Here is a 13625-nt window from a genome sequence, read left to right on the forward strand (position 1 = left end):
TTGTATCATAATAAAATATTTCATTTCAGAAGAACCTGTTCTCAGCTAAAAGGTTCCTGGTTCAAATCCCAGCAGGTGCTCCTTGTTCTCCACAGATGTCACCTCATGTTCCTTCCACGGTCTAACTTAACTGGTGACTCTAACCTGACCTTAGGAGTGAGTGAGTGAGTGAGTGAGTGAGTGAGTGAGTGAGTGAGTGAGTGAGTGAGTGAGTGAGTGAGTGAGTGAGTGAGTGAGTGAGTGTCTCATGCTGTCATCAGACAGCTGAGGTGTGGGTTGTACCCCCCAGAGACCACAAAGCCATGCAGGTCTGCAGCATGTGCCTCTGCTTCCTGGGCTTCTTAAGACATGACAAGTGCTGCTTCCATCACGTGTTGTTTTAACCTGCCGCCATGTAAAAGAAGACATGACTCCATCCAAGGCTGGTGCAACACTCGACACAAGAAAACAAACTTTTGTACATTTTTTGTAAAGTTTTTTTTGCATAATATGCATGGCTGCATTGCTGCAAGCTTTTACTAAAAAAAAGCCACACAGACAGATGTGAGAGTACTGATGTTTGAATGCGCTGCACACAAAATTCATAAAAAGAAGTGATCTGGCTGAAGGAGTGAAGGCCAGCTGGACGTGTGATTTACAACAACACCAACGCTCTACGACAAGCTGATTTTTATAGACACTTGTCTTTGCTATGGTACGTGTGGGCGGCTGCCCATGGTTGCACCGCCCTATCAAACTCACTTCCTTCATCCACACAGCTGGAATGTGGCCTTGTTCTGATGGACAGACCTGTTTCTTCTCATCAGCAAAATCTTTATGTTCACTCTTATAAATTTATTCTGAAATTACTATGATTAAAAATTCTACCTGAATATGATTTTCTCAGTGCATGTAACCCCCACGCTTTCATACTTGCAGCATATTTTTGGTGCCTTTATCTTTTCAACAAAAGCCCTTGTAAGGTCTCTGAGATTAGAGACTATTTTAGCTAACAGGAATGCAGTTATCTATATCTGTTTTACCACAAAAGTATTCTCTATAGTAGCTGCTCTGCAGATGTAGATGAAAATTGTGAGCTTCATTTGTCTTTAGTGTAAGCGTTTCACATAATTAACCCCCTAAAGAGCCTGTCATCAGGATATGCTTGCTAATAAATTTGACTCAGGGTTAGTGTCACCTCACAACGAGAAGGTCTCCGGTTCCGATAGCAGCTGTGGAACGTGTACACTCCCTGTGAATGCGAATTTTCTCAACGAGAGCTTCCAAAAACAGGGTTTTGGGGGGGGGCTTTAAAGGTTCCTTTCCCAGCAGGAATTTGCAAATGTGCCTTCTAGAGAATGCAGCTCTCATTAATACACCTGATCCACCTGACATGGCCCATTTAGCATGTCTGCTTTGAAAATAGGCTCAAACCATAAATCTTCTGAAACATTTGCAAGGGTTTTCAAGTCCTCCGAGTGGGTCTTGTGGCCTTGTTTTTGTCTCATTGTAATTTTGAAGAAGTCTGAAAATTTCCCATGGCATGATTTCCTCTCCAAATGGTCACAGGGGTGTTGGCAGGCATCTGGATCCCCGTGAGAGGAACCTGAGACTATTTTGGGCAGGGTTGGCAAACAAATTTTGTAAAAATAGAACAGATTACCAACATGACACCAAATTAGAAACATTTAAGGTTAAATTGCAAAATCAATCTAATTAAGTTACAATAGAAAATTTACCATACCATCTCACTAACTTGTGTCTCCAAGTCACCAAAAAATGGACTAATGATCAAATTAAGTGGTTGTTTGACTAAAATCAATATTTTATTGTCTCAAGCTTCCCAAACAGAAGCATAAATGGTGCAGTTTCTCCAATGACCACTTGGGGCAACCCCCCTACAGCAGAGAAAGACCCATAAAAGCACCTAATAAACACAGGATAATAAGTCACCAGGACTCTCATGTGACAAAATGCAAACGAAAAGCATCACACAGCCATATAAATGGTGTCATGTTACATAATTAGTAAGTATAGTCAACATAAGGCCAAATCAGCCAAACACAGAGCAGTGAAATCTGTGAACACTCCCATGTTACCTGGTAACAAGTGGAGTTCTGCTGAGGCCAACCTTGCAGTTTTCATTTGTTGTATTTTTGCTAAAGTAGATTAAATAAATCCTCTCCAATAGCAAAATTAATTAATTTTGCTGTCTACTTGCAACACAAGAGGTTTCTTAAATCCAGCATGTTTTATTCAAATAGATCGAACTCTAAACAAAAAAAATTTAACTAAAAGATTTAACAACAAGTTAAAGAGCAAGTCACCTCCTACCAGATTCTTACTCAACTCCCACTTCCTGTTTGAAAATGCAACAAATGCTGTTGCCTAGCAGACCGAGAGGGCGGAGCCGCTAACAAATTCACACACACACACACAGGCTCACAATGACATTGTGACATCATAATGTTCCAGCTAACGTTCTAGGGTACCTCTTAGCCAATAGCAATGACAGATTTAAATTCAAATGCAGTGCAGAGTTTTTACCTGACAACGGCACAACACTGACAGTTTTAGGCAGAAATTTAACATTTTAACCAAAATGCACTAAAGTGCTAAACTATTGACTACACGCGTCTGCAGCATGGTTAGACACACGTTTATATAGTTTATCAAAAAAAAGTTGATTTTAGGGTGACTTGCTCTTTAAATCAACAGAAACTTCTTGACTAAAAAGCTTGTTTAAGGGCGTGTTAGTTTTGGTCACTGTGATTTTATCTCAGCTGGAAAAGGCTGTTCTGCACACGTGCATTAAAACATGCCAAGTTTTGTATAGTGCTTCTAGAGCACATGATGATTTATATGTTAACATCTTATCTCAGAATGATGTCTGTCAACACCAGCGGTGGACATGCCGCATGGTCTGCTCAGCTGTGGGTTTTCGTTTAATGCTGTCCTATTTTCAGTCTGAACTTATGTCGACAGTCCACTTGAGTCTTAAATGTTAGGATCTGTGACAAAACCTGTGAACAAATGGATAGAGCTGTTTTGGCAATCCACGGTTAAACCCTCCCGCGACCACTTCTAGCTCAGTAATCTGATGACATGAAAGTTTGGTCGCTGTAAACACGTGGACTCTTTCCCCTCTAAAAGGTTTTCCTCTGTTGGACATGAACACGGCGCTAGGGTCCTGTATCCCTGTGTGTGGTGCACCTTTCACACTCGTAAGACTGAGAAAGATGAATAACAACAAAAACTGAAATCTGAAACCCATTGCATCTGATGCATGCTCTCCACCAGCATGTCTTCCACTGATGCTGATCTCATGAGCACTACATGGGAAAAGACTGTAAAACTAAATTAAACTAATATAAACAATGTAGAAATAGTTTTGTGTGTGTGGTCGTATTTAGAAAACAACTTGAGATTTGAAATGTAAACAGATGCTTTATACTACATTAAAGTAATAACGCGTGTATTATAAGCATTAAACGTGTCTGTTATTGTGTTGTTTTGCTGTTCTCCCATCCCCCTCTCTGTTTTCTCTCCTTCCTCTTTGTCTGCTTGACGAGCTTCATCCTCTCTTGGGTGCTTAGTCTCCTCCCAGCGACAGCCGCGGCTCTGTGATAGGTTGGTTTGGTCTGGGGGCGGGGCTTGTCCTCTCTCGCTGCTGTTTTTCTAGCTCAAGGATCTGATCCGTCGTCAGTTTCTGTAACAGCGCAGCGACGTGAAAGACATCAGTGTGTGTCGGTTTAAAACGCTCTGGCAGCTATAACAGCAGTCCACGGAACGTCCATTTCAACGTAAACAATAACAGTGAATATACAGCAGCGGTGGAGGTTTTTATTCCCCCTCCAGTTACAAAAAGGAACGGAAATCGTCGCTGGTTTCAGGTTTTTTTTTTCCTCTTCGGCTTTTTTGTTTTTCACTGCTTCGGTCAAACAGGTGAGCAACAGCGCCCCCCTGTGAGACGACGGGGAACGGCTTGAGAATAGGGAGCCTGAGAAGAAGCACCGACATCCTCCCTTGCGACGTGGGTTCCCACAGCTCAGCTGTCCGATGCGGAGTGAGGATGAGCCCCGCTCTGGAAGCCCTCATGCAGGCGGACGGGACTCCTTACTCGGGGAAAGGGGTGATGCTTGAGCCCTTCGTGCACCAGGTGGGGGGCCACTCCTGCGTGCTGCGCTTTGGGGAACAGACTATATGCAAGCCCCTCATCCCCCGAGAGCACCAGTTCTACAAGAGCCTGCCTCCGGAGATGAGGAAGTTCACCCCGCAGTTTAAAGGTAAAATTTCACATTTAGACGGTCCGGTTGGAGAACATAGCGTACGCGTTTTGGACATGGTTGCAGTCCATTAAGTGGCCACATAATGTGCGCAGTATCAATCAAATTGGAGATGTTGGCAGGCACAGCTTGGTGGGGTGAGTTTCAAATAGCACCATCTCCCAGCGAGCCAGGAGGATGTGTAGCCGGAGGGGTCTCTGGGGGGTCTCGGGTGGCTTTTAAAGCAACTACTACAGTTTCAGGATGACACACACACGAGAGAGAGAAGGAATGTCTGGGACATTACCTGGAGTTCAGAGTAACCCACAAGTAATCTGAGCAGACTTTCAGGTCTGGTTTCAGACCTTACCTTTCATGCATGCACATTTTGCACGCGCGCACGCACACACACAGGTTTCTAACCGGAGCTTAGTGTTTCCTGGTTGCGTTCAGGCCCGCTGGGCTCACATTCTCGCTCGCAGACAATGACACCACATGCATGCGAAGGCAGACATCTCTGGCCACCTGACCCCCAGGTTATGCAAGAGCAGACTATTAAAAGGCCCTGAATGGGGCGTGGGATTTGGGTAGTTCACTTCTGGGTGCTGGGCAATCATCATACCCACCCTGAAGTGTTTTGGGTTTATAAATATTTATTAAATGTGAGATTTAATATGATTTCTAAGCCTTTGTGTGTGTGGGAGGTGTTGAACATCAGGGTAAGCCACGTTAGATGACAGTGTCATAAAAATCTACAACTCCATCGGAGTTCTTTGCTGAAGGTTGTAAAACAATAAACCGTTATCGATAAGGCTCGTGTCTAAAAGTGACGCACAAGTTCCCACACTCTCAAGGTATGATGACGCTGCAGGTCCGGGTGGACAGGACAGGCTGGTCCTCAGGACAAGTTTCGGAGGCGGGGCCTCCAGCAAGATGAGAATGGTGACGTCAGACGGACGCATCGGTCAAAATACACTGGATCCTCATTTACAAATAAAAACACACACATCAGATCCATCTGCGCTTTGCTGCCCTCCCCACGCGCAAACGTACGTCTCTGGTTTAATCATCCGTGTTATTCCAGCTGCAGCGTTTATTCTCAGTGTGTGCCCCCCCAGCATGGGGATCTGCAGAGCGGGCCTTGTAGGGAATGGTATTGGGGGGGTGGATTGGTTGGATGCCTCTTTGTTGGCCGTGTCACAAAATCTGTTGCAGTCATGTGGCAAATTATATTTAATAATCATAAATAACATCAGAAAGTCCTCGCTGGATAAATGTTGGACCTGATAACGACTCAGTTCTGTTTTCAGAGTTCTGTCATTTATTATCTAAAAGTAGGAAAAACATAATGTTGGGCTTTCCACATTTGTAGCTCCTTGGTTTACTCTATGATGTTGCCTTTTTATTTAATAATCTAGATTATGAGCTACAAGAATAAACAGCTTGTCTTTCTCCAGGAGCAAGGCGGACTGCTTCTTGTTGCTCCACTTTAGCATTTTGGTCTTAGGCTCACAGTCTGCTGAGGGGTCATCTACATGTCTTGGGATTCTGAACTATCCTTGTTTGATGTTTTCAGTCGTGTTTATTGACCATGAAGTCGTATTTTGTTTTGTTTCTGCAAACAGGAACATCTGACTAACATGTCTCCTCTTCTCCTAGGAGTTGTGTCTGTCAGTTTTGAAGAAGACGAGGAAGGGAACTTGTGCCTCATCGCCTACCCGCTTCACAGTGAGTCAGCGGACTTGGGAAACAAAGACCCCTCAGCAGACTGTGAGCCTAAGACCAAAATGCTAAAGTGGAGCAACAAGAAGCAGTCCGCCTTGCTCCTGGAGAAAGACAAGTACAGCAAAGACAGAGCTCGGAACAGCCGGAAAGAAGACAAGCTCGTCAGGTGAGGATGATTGCATTCAGGCAGATTTATGCCTTTTTGAAAACTTGTGTCTTTGTGGTCGTGTCGAGCTAAAGCTAATGCTTTTCTGCTCTCGTCACCTCTGCAGTTATAATCGTGATGAGGTGCAGCAGGCAGAAGTTCTGTACTTGAGCCTGGAGAAAGGAAACGTGGTGTCACAGATCAAACACAACCCCTGGAGTCTGAAGTGTCATCAGCAGCACCTACAGAGGATGAAGGACAACGCAAAGCACCGCAACCAATACAGTATCCTTTCACTGGTGCTGTCTGTGACGTAGAGAGGTGCTACTGGGTAGGTCAGCGTTGGTTGTCTTGTTCTCTCGTGTGATCCTTGACCCAACCGCTCACAGAGTTTATCCTCCTGGAGAACCTGACATGGCGCTACAACGTACCGTGTGTGTTGGACTTGAAGATGGGAACCCGCCAACATGGCGACGATGCTTCAGAGGAGAAGAAGGCCAATCAAATTCGCAAGTGTCAACAGAGCACGTCTGCTTCTATCGGGGTGCGGCTGTGTGGCATGCAGGTACGTCTTTTTATTTTTGTTTAGGGTTTGCTTTTGTTCTTCTTCTCTCTTACACTGATGTTTGTCTCTCGCAGGTGTATCAGTCCGACTCTGGCCAGCTGATGTACATGAATAAGTACCACGGGCGTAAGCTAACGCTTGCGGGCTTCAAAGAGGCGCTCTACCAGTTTTTTCACAACGGGCGGCGCCTTCGCCACGAGCTGCTGTCCCCGGTGCTGCGCAGGCTCCGGGAAATGCAAGCCGCCCTGGAGGCCTGCGAGTCCTACCGCTTCTACTCCAGCTCTCTGCTCATCATCTACGACGGCGATCCCCCCAGGGCCCCCTCCAGACCCAGGCACCGAGGAGGGGAAGAAGGAGATGAGGATGATCCATCCGATGAAGAGGAGGAGGAAGGGGCATTTGGTTTTCCTCGTCCGTCTTCAACAGGCAGTGCCGCCGGAGAGGCCAGCAGCCCTGAGGTGGACGTGCGCATGATTGACTTTGCTCACACCACCTGCAGACACTACGGGGAGGACAGCGTGGTGCACGAAGGCCAGGACAGCGGCTTCATCTTCGGTCTCCAGAATCTGATCACCATCATCTCCCAGCTGGAGGACCACAGCACTGACTGAAGCTGCACCGGAGCTTTCCTGGTCTAGATTTCCAGCATGGGAGTTAAAACCCCGCCATAACCCCACGGTGCTTCTCGCCCACATGGGGGTCTGCTTGGTGGAAACCCCAGACACCTCCTGGACGGGGGGGGGGAGAAGAGTCTGCGTGGTTGATCCTGCACTCTCGCTTACCTGCCGAAGGGAAAGGGCTGCTTGTGCCCTCCCTTGCACTTTTCTCTTTTTGAGACTGAGACTTGTTTTTGTTTTCCATTGAAGGAGCGGCGTTGCATGAGACGGACGTCTTACAACAAACACGGGGTCTCCTGTGGGACTCCCCTCCTCCGGTGCAGACGAGCAGCTTAAGTTCTCTCTGAGAGAGAAGGAGCCAGGCCGAGCCTTTTGAAGCTGTACTTAGGAGGCCGTCGTGGTGCTTTACTTGTGATAAAAACCGTTTTTTATGAACTATCTGTCCCCAAAAGCACAGAGCTAACAGTGGGGAGGTTTAGCTAGTTAGCCGAACAAGCTGACCCTGGCTGGCTGGATCAGCAGCCTTGTAGCAGTTAGGACATTTCGTGTTTATGTTGACGTCTTGTACGAGACGGTCGGTGTGTCCGCCAGGCACTTGGACTTTTCGGTGTAATATTACCTAGGTCTAGAAGAAGGGGTTCCTCCAGCACTTCCTGCCTACAAGCGTTGTGTTCTGGAGAGGGGATTGTGTTGGTGTTTTGTCATTTTATTGTCTTTCTTAATGTTCTCATCTGATCTTTATTCCTGAATGTTGGACTAAACGAAGAGGATTTCTTGACAAGAACACAAGCTACAAAGACTATTTATTGAAATGGACGGAGTTTAAAATGGAAAGGAGCACATTCCATATTGCCACTTTTGTGTTTTGTCCCTCGGGTTTATTTTCTTATGCATACCTACCTGTGTCTTGAAAAAATAAAGGCATTCGTTGTGGTAAAGTTACACGATTGTGTCACGTTCATTCTAGTGCATGTGCATTTTACAGCTCAGGAAGTGTTAAAAAGGAGAAACGAAAGTGAAACGTGAGCATGTTCTCATGGAAAGCCCCCCGGAGTCGTGCTGGGGTTTAAACAGAGGTGGTCTGAGACTGAAGCGTAATTAGATGTCAGAGCAACGGGGATTCAGTAATAATTTACCTTTTATGAAAACTTTTCCACAAAACGAGCTTCACTGTGTGTATTTGAGCAAATTCCCTAAGGTTTGCTTTTTCCAGTGCACGGACAACTTCACTAAAGACATTGTCAGCAGAAAGGTTTTCAAACTCCAGAGGAGAAACCGATGACGATGGATTGTGAAGGTGGAGATGTCACTAACGTTACATAACAGGAGGACCATAAACCAGCGTTTGGGTTCTCCGAGTGTAAAGGTGTAACAATAGAAAACGAGCCCGTGTTTGCCGACCACTCCTGTTTGGAAAACGAGATTTACGTCGAGTTTCTAGGAAAAGCGTTCCCAAATAGATCCGCTCCGGCTGAAGGAGGGATTCCATCTTTACCTCTGGGAATGCTGTGACTTCAGAAGGGTCACTGATCTCAGATGATTATTTTACACGGTCATCAGATTTTACCATTGCATCCTCTGAGTCACATGACCAAGAAAAACAAATGGGTTGGTCCTCAATTCTGATTTTAATCCTCACACCTTTTTGTTCCTCTTTCCTTTTTATTTCCTTCTCCCTCTCTCTTCCATCCATTCCAGCAAATTTATTTCTGTTTGTTCATCTTTACATTCCCCTGAAAGACCGCCTCCCTTTAGCTGTGCAAGAATGGTGCTAGAGGATATTTACAAAGATGCATAAATAAAATGGAACAAATGGTTAAACAAATTAAAGTTAGATATTTTTTAAAAATTCATGAAAAATATAGTAATCACAAATTAACAGGGATGTAAACAGGAGAAATGCAAAGAAAGTATATAGAAAAACCTGCATATATGGTTTTATTGGCATTTAAATACACATTCTTATGGAAAATTACATTTTATTAAATACCTTTATATTCTATTGACAGTTTATTAAAAGTAACCACTTACAAATCATTACAACCCTGTTCTTTCTCATGCTCTTCTTCTTCCCTTTGCCCCTCATCTTCTTGTTCTTCCTCTTCTTCCTTTTGCTCTTATTCTTCTTCCTCTTGTTTTTCTTCCTCTTTTTCTTCTTTTTGCATTTTGTCCTCTTCTTTCTTTTCCTCATCTTTTTTGTTTTTCTTCATCTTGCTCTTGTTTTCTTCCTCTTCTTCCTCTTGCTCTTCTTCTTCCATTTATTCTTCTTCTTTTTTTGCTTTTCTTCCTTCTTCCTTTTGCTCCATTATTTCTCCTTCCTCTTTTCTATTCCTCCTCTTCTTCCCTTTCCTCTTCTTCCTCTTGCTCTTCTTCTTCCTTTTACTCTTCTTCTTTTTTCTTTCTCTTCTTCCTTTTGCTCTATTTTTCTCCTTCCTCCTTTTTCTATTTTTCCTCTTCTTCCTCTTGCTCTTCTTTATTTTTCTTTTCCTATTCTGTTTTGCTTTTCTTCCTCTTGCTCTGACTTTTCTTCTTCAGTGGAAAAAAGAAAAGAAAAACATGTAAATGAATTTACAACTTTATTGAAAATAACCCAAACCAGTTGTGACGTCAAATGCATAAAAATACTAATTTACTATCACAAACCCAAACATCACGGTCTTCCTGCTCCACAGTGTTGGAATTCTCAAACAACCGGCTTTGCGGGGTTTCCTTTGTTCTCAGGAGTTTGGCTCCAGAGAACAAATACAACGGTTTAAACCTGCGTCAGACTCGCTGCAGAGTTCATTAATAAGCAGTTTAGTCGAGGCTTTTGGCCAAGTTCCACTCAGCTGTGACATCGGCGACTGATCTGCTTTAAACAGGAAAACAGCTGAGATTGTGTTCTTCAAACAGGAAGAAAAGCCTTCCCTTGTAGTTCCACAGGAAGTATTAGACAACTCAAACAACAAGGACCTGCTCAGCACGTTGTGCACAAAGTGAACTATATGTGAACGTTGCTGCTTTTCTAAATATTGGTCAGCTCTAGGCTGCAGGAACACTGTGAGCTGAGGTGGGCTCATGAAAAGTATGCACAGAGTTTTCCACGTCGTTTCTGCAGCTCGGTGCTCCTGTTTGCTGCATGAAAGGTGGAGTGATTTGTGACTTCTAAAGGCCACAGAATGGGACAAATCCAGTCAGACTTTCAGTCCTGGGACGTGCAGCGTGTGGTGTGTTTTCAGTTCTGCTCCTCATCAATCTTCAGGATATTTTCTCATACGGACCCCCTACAAGCAGCCTGCTCATTAAGCCTAACCGTGTCTTTAAGTCATGAATAAAAGGTCTCCTAAAGGCATTTTGAAAAGTAGATTAGAGAGGTGATTGCTTCAGGCTCAGGGTGTGATGCACGTGAGAGGACAGGGATTATAATTTACTGTCATCTGATCTAAAAATAGCAGCAGTCCCTGCTCATCTGCTGCCGATTGCTGAAACAGATTTAGATTAGTTTGTTTTCCCCCAGGAAGTCAAATTTGTTCAGACTGATTAAAGATGATGTTGCCATGGCAACAGCATAAAAAAAGCTTGATTTATAAATGTCGGGCTTCAAGATTAAATATATCCGAGTATTCTTTAAACATGTCGTTACTATCGCACAAGAAAGTAATTATGAATCAAACTGAAAGTTATTGAATTAAGGAAATAAAAAATATCCTAATTAAGTCATTTTTTGCACAAGCACACATGTGCTTGTGCGTGTTGGCTGCACACCTTGGTGTGTGACATAACTTGTTGTGTCACACTCTTCACAGTGCAAAGTTTATGAACATTTCTTATCGGATTCAGGTCAAACACCTGTTCTGACACTACGGCACTCCGTTGCACACACCCTATCCGGCACTGCGGGGCTTCTAAGGTAAACCACACCTGCAGAGCTGCACACTCACCCTCCATCCTTCTCTTCCTGCAGCAACAAGAAAAGAATTGTGTCTCGGGGCTTAAACAGAAGCAGTAAGGCAGGAGAGCATGCATTCACTCAAAGATTCGCCAAGGGGTAAAGGTCCAAACAGCTGACGCACAAAGTCACCGCTCCTCTGTGTGGCAGGATCCAGTGAAAAGAACGTTTATAATCTCAAAACAGTGAAATATTGTATGGAGAAAAAAGATCTGTTTAAGAATGATGTCATCAAAGATGGGGTGACTGACCTCAGCAACAGAGAAAAACCTGTCTGCAAACCACCAGAGCAGGTCGGTGCACGGAAAACAACAAAGTCATTGTTAAAGGCAACTCACTTTACGTAAGAGTTTTTTAATAATTACCGCTCTTCTAATTCAAACTGAATCTGTCTATAAAAGCTAAATAAGTCAAAGCTAAATGAGCTTGTGTGAGGTTGTGTGTCGTCACGGTGAGAGCAGGAGGTTAGGACCCAGGATGCAGAATCCCCAGAACGACTCAAGGCAGGAGCGGTTTGAGAGAACACTTCCTTTATTTTAAAGGCGGATGCGCCAAAGTCCAGAGGCACCAAAACAAACCCGACTTAATATCAAACTCGCTGATCGAACAAACAAACAGAAGCTCACTCATGAGCACGAACCAGGGTAACTAGAGGAGGACAGAACACGCGGACGATTACAATGAACCAGCGACACTGAGAGACACAGACAGGGTTATGAACACAGAGGGAAACAGGTGACAGGTGCGAGTAGTGAGATCTGGAGGGAAGGCAGGTGCATACAATAATCCAAATGGGGGAAGAAACAAGCAGGATGGCAGATAAACCTTAACCTATAAAACACAAATACAACTAAACCTAAAGACTGAGGGCCAAAAATAAACAACTAATAACTAAGATGGATGAGGAGGACTAAAATAAGGTGGACTAGGAATAGGGAGTGATTAGGAGGACACCTGAGGGAAGTCTAGAGAGGGCTGGGGATAATAATGGGACACAAGAGGAGAACCTGGAGCGAGAACAGGAGGAGGCTGGGGACAGACGGACACAGAACACGACAGTGTGTGTTAGTTACAGAACTGTGCCAGGCACCATTTAGCAAGGTGTCACATTTTCTCCCCACAATCCACAGGTTTAGAGGTTGTGAGCAGCTCTAAGGAACACTGACTGCAATATCTGTTTCTCTAATTTCCAGAAAGTATTGTTCCACGCAAACGCATAGATGTAGATTTTATTTCTTTAATCACAGCCAGTGTAACCCCTCAGCGTGTTCATTTTTGATAAAAAGCTAATTTTCAAGTATTCTTTTTCCTTAGTTGAAACTTTTGTTTCTGACTTTGTCAGTTCCGCGTTTTTTAACCTTCAGCAAGCGCCAGGAGAGCTGCTGCCAGGACCTTGACCGGGTAAAGTCTAGCTCAGGGACTCCAAAAAGATCGTAACGCTTAAATGAAAGAAAACACCACTTTTTGACCATTTTCAGCTAATTTAAAAATGTTTGACAAAGACACTTGGGCATCCTTGTGTGTCCAATGAAAAGTTGAACTGTTCCTGAAAGTTAGAAACTTTGCTCATAATTAAACTTTTGTTTAAAAAGATGCAAAAGAAAAAAACCAGGCCAGGAGATTCTGCTCAAACTGTTTCAAAGACAGAAAATCCATAACTTGTGCACGTGAGAAGGTTTAGTTGCATATTTTTGATACTAAATGTATTCGATTTAGTTTGTTTTGAAAAGATCAGGTGGTTTTAAAGCTGGAAACACGCCAACAGGGTGTTATATGTTCAAACACAGTGATGTCACAGCTCTCCTTGAAACAGACTTAGAGGATAAATCAAAGAAATCAGAAACTGCGGCTGATCTGTCGTTAAGATAATAAAACCTGAACTTTGACCTTGATGGTTAATGAACATCAGCTAGGTTAGTTGGTTGGTGGGTAGTTAGCATCTTAAGCTCCAGTCGTGTAAAACACAACGTGCCTAAAAGGGCAAAGACTGTGAGTTAAGAGTTTAAAACCATAAAACATCCCATAGTTTCTCGCTGTACCATGGTGCGGAGTTGTGTAACTCCTCAGCGGTGTTGCAGACTGTTTTCTTTCTCTCCACCTCCCACTGGGGTTGTGTCAGGCCATCAGCAGCTGTTTAAACTCTAAATCAGCAGGGAAACAGGGACATGTAGCTAGTCCACACTCAACAACACTTCCTGGTAGAGGCTTTTCCATAACCCAATCAAAAACCTTGGGAAGGGGCCCAAAGTAAATAAATAAAGAAAGAAATAAAAGTTTTTTTATGGTAAATCATTTAAATTAAAATACAGAGTCGTCTCAACATTGTAGCCTGGCAAGCCATCCTGTATATGTAAATCTAAAGTCTGGCCAAGACCCATAGACAAAGTTCAGTGGTGGGGCA

General features: G+C 43.9%; 1 protein-coding gene across 1 annotated transcript; it reads left to right on the top strand.

Moving 5' to 3' along the window:
- Positions 1–3821: 3821 nt before the first annotated feature.
- ip6k2b (inositol hexakisphosphate kinase 2b) lies at positions 3822–7895 on the top strand. The gene is made up of 5 exons (XM_015959794.3): positions 3822–4265; positions 5904–6135; positions 6242–6399; positions 6504–6679; positions 6754–7895. The coding sequence occupies exons 1-5, from the start codon at positions 4052–4054 to the stop codon at positions 7288–7290; spliced, it is 1317 nt and encodes a 438-aa protein (XP_015815280.1). The 5' UTR covers positions 3822–4051; the 3' UTR covers positions 7291–7895.
- Positions 7896–13625: the final 5730 nt, after the last annotated feature.

The sequence above is a fragment of the Nothobranchius furzeri genome, chromosome 3 (genome assembly GCF_043380555.1).
Source record: "Nothobranchius furzeri strain GRZ-AD chromosome 3, NfurGRZ-RIMD1, whole genome shotgun sequence".
Taxonomy (NCBI): domain Eukaryota; kingdom Metazoa; phylum Chordata; class Actinopteri; order Cyprinodontiformes; family Nothobranchiidae; genus Nothobranchius; species Nothobranchius furzeri.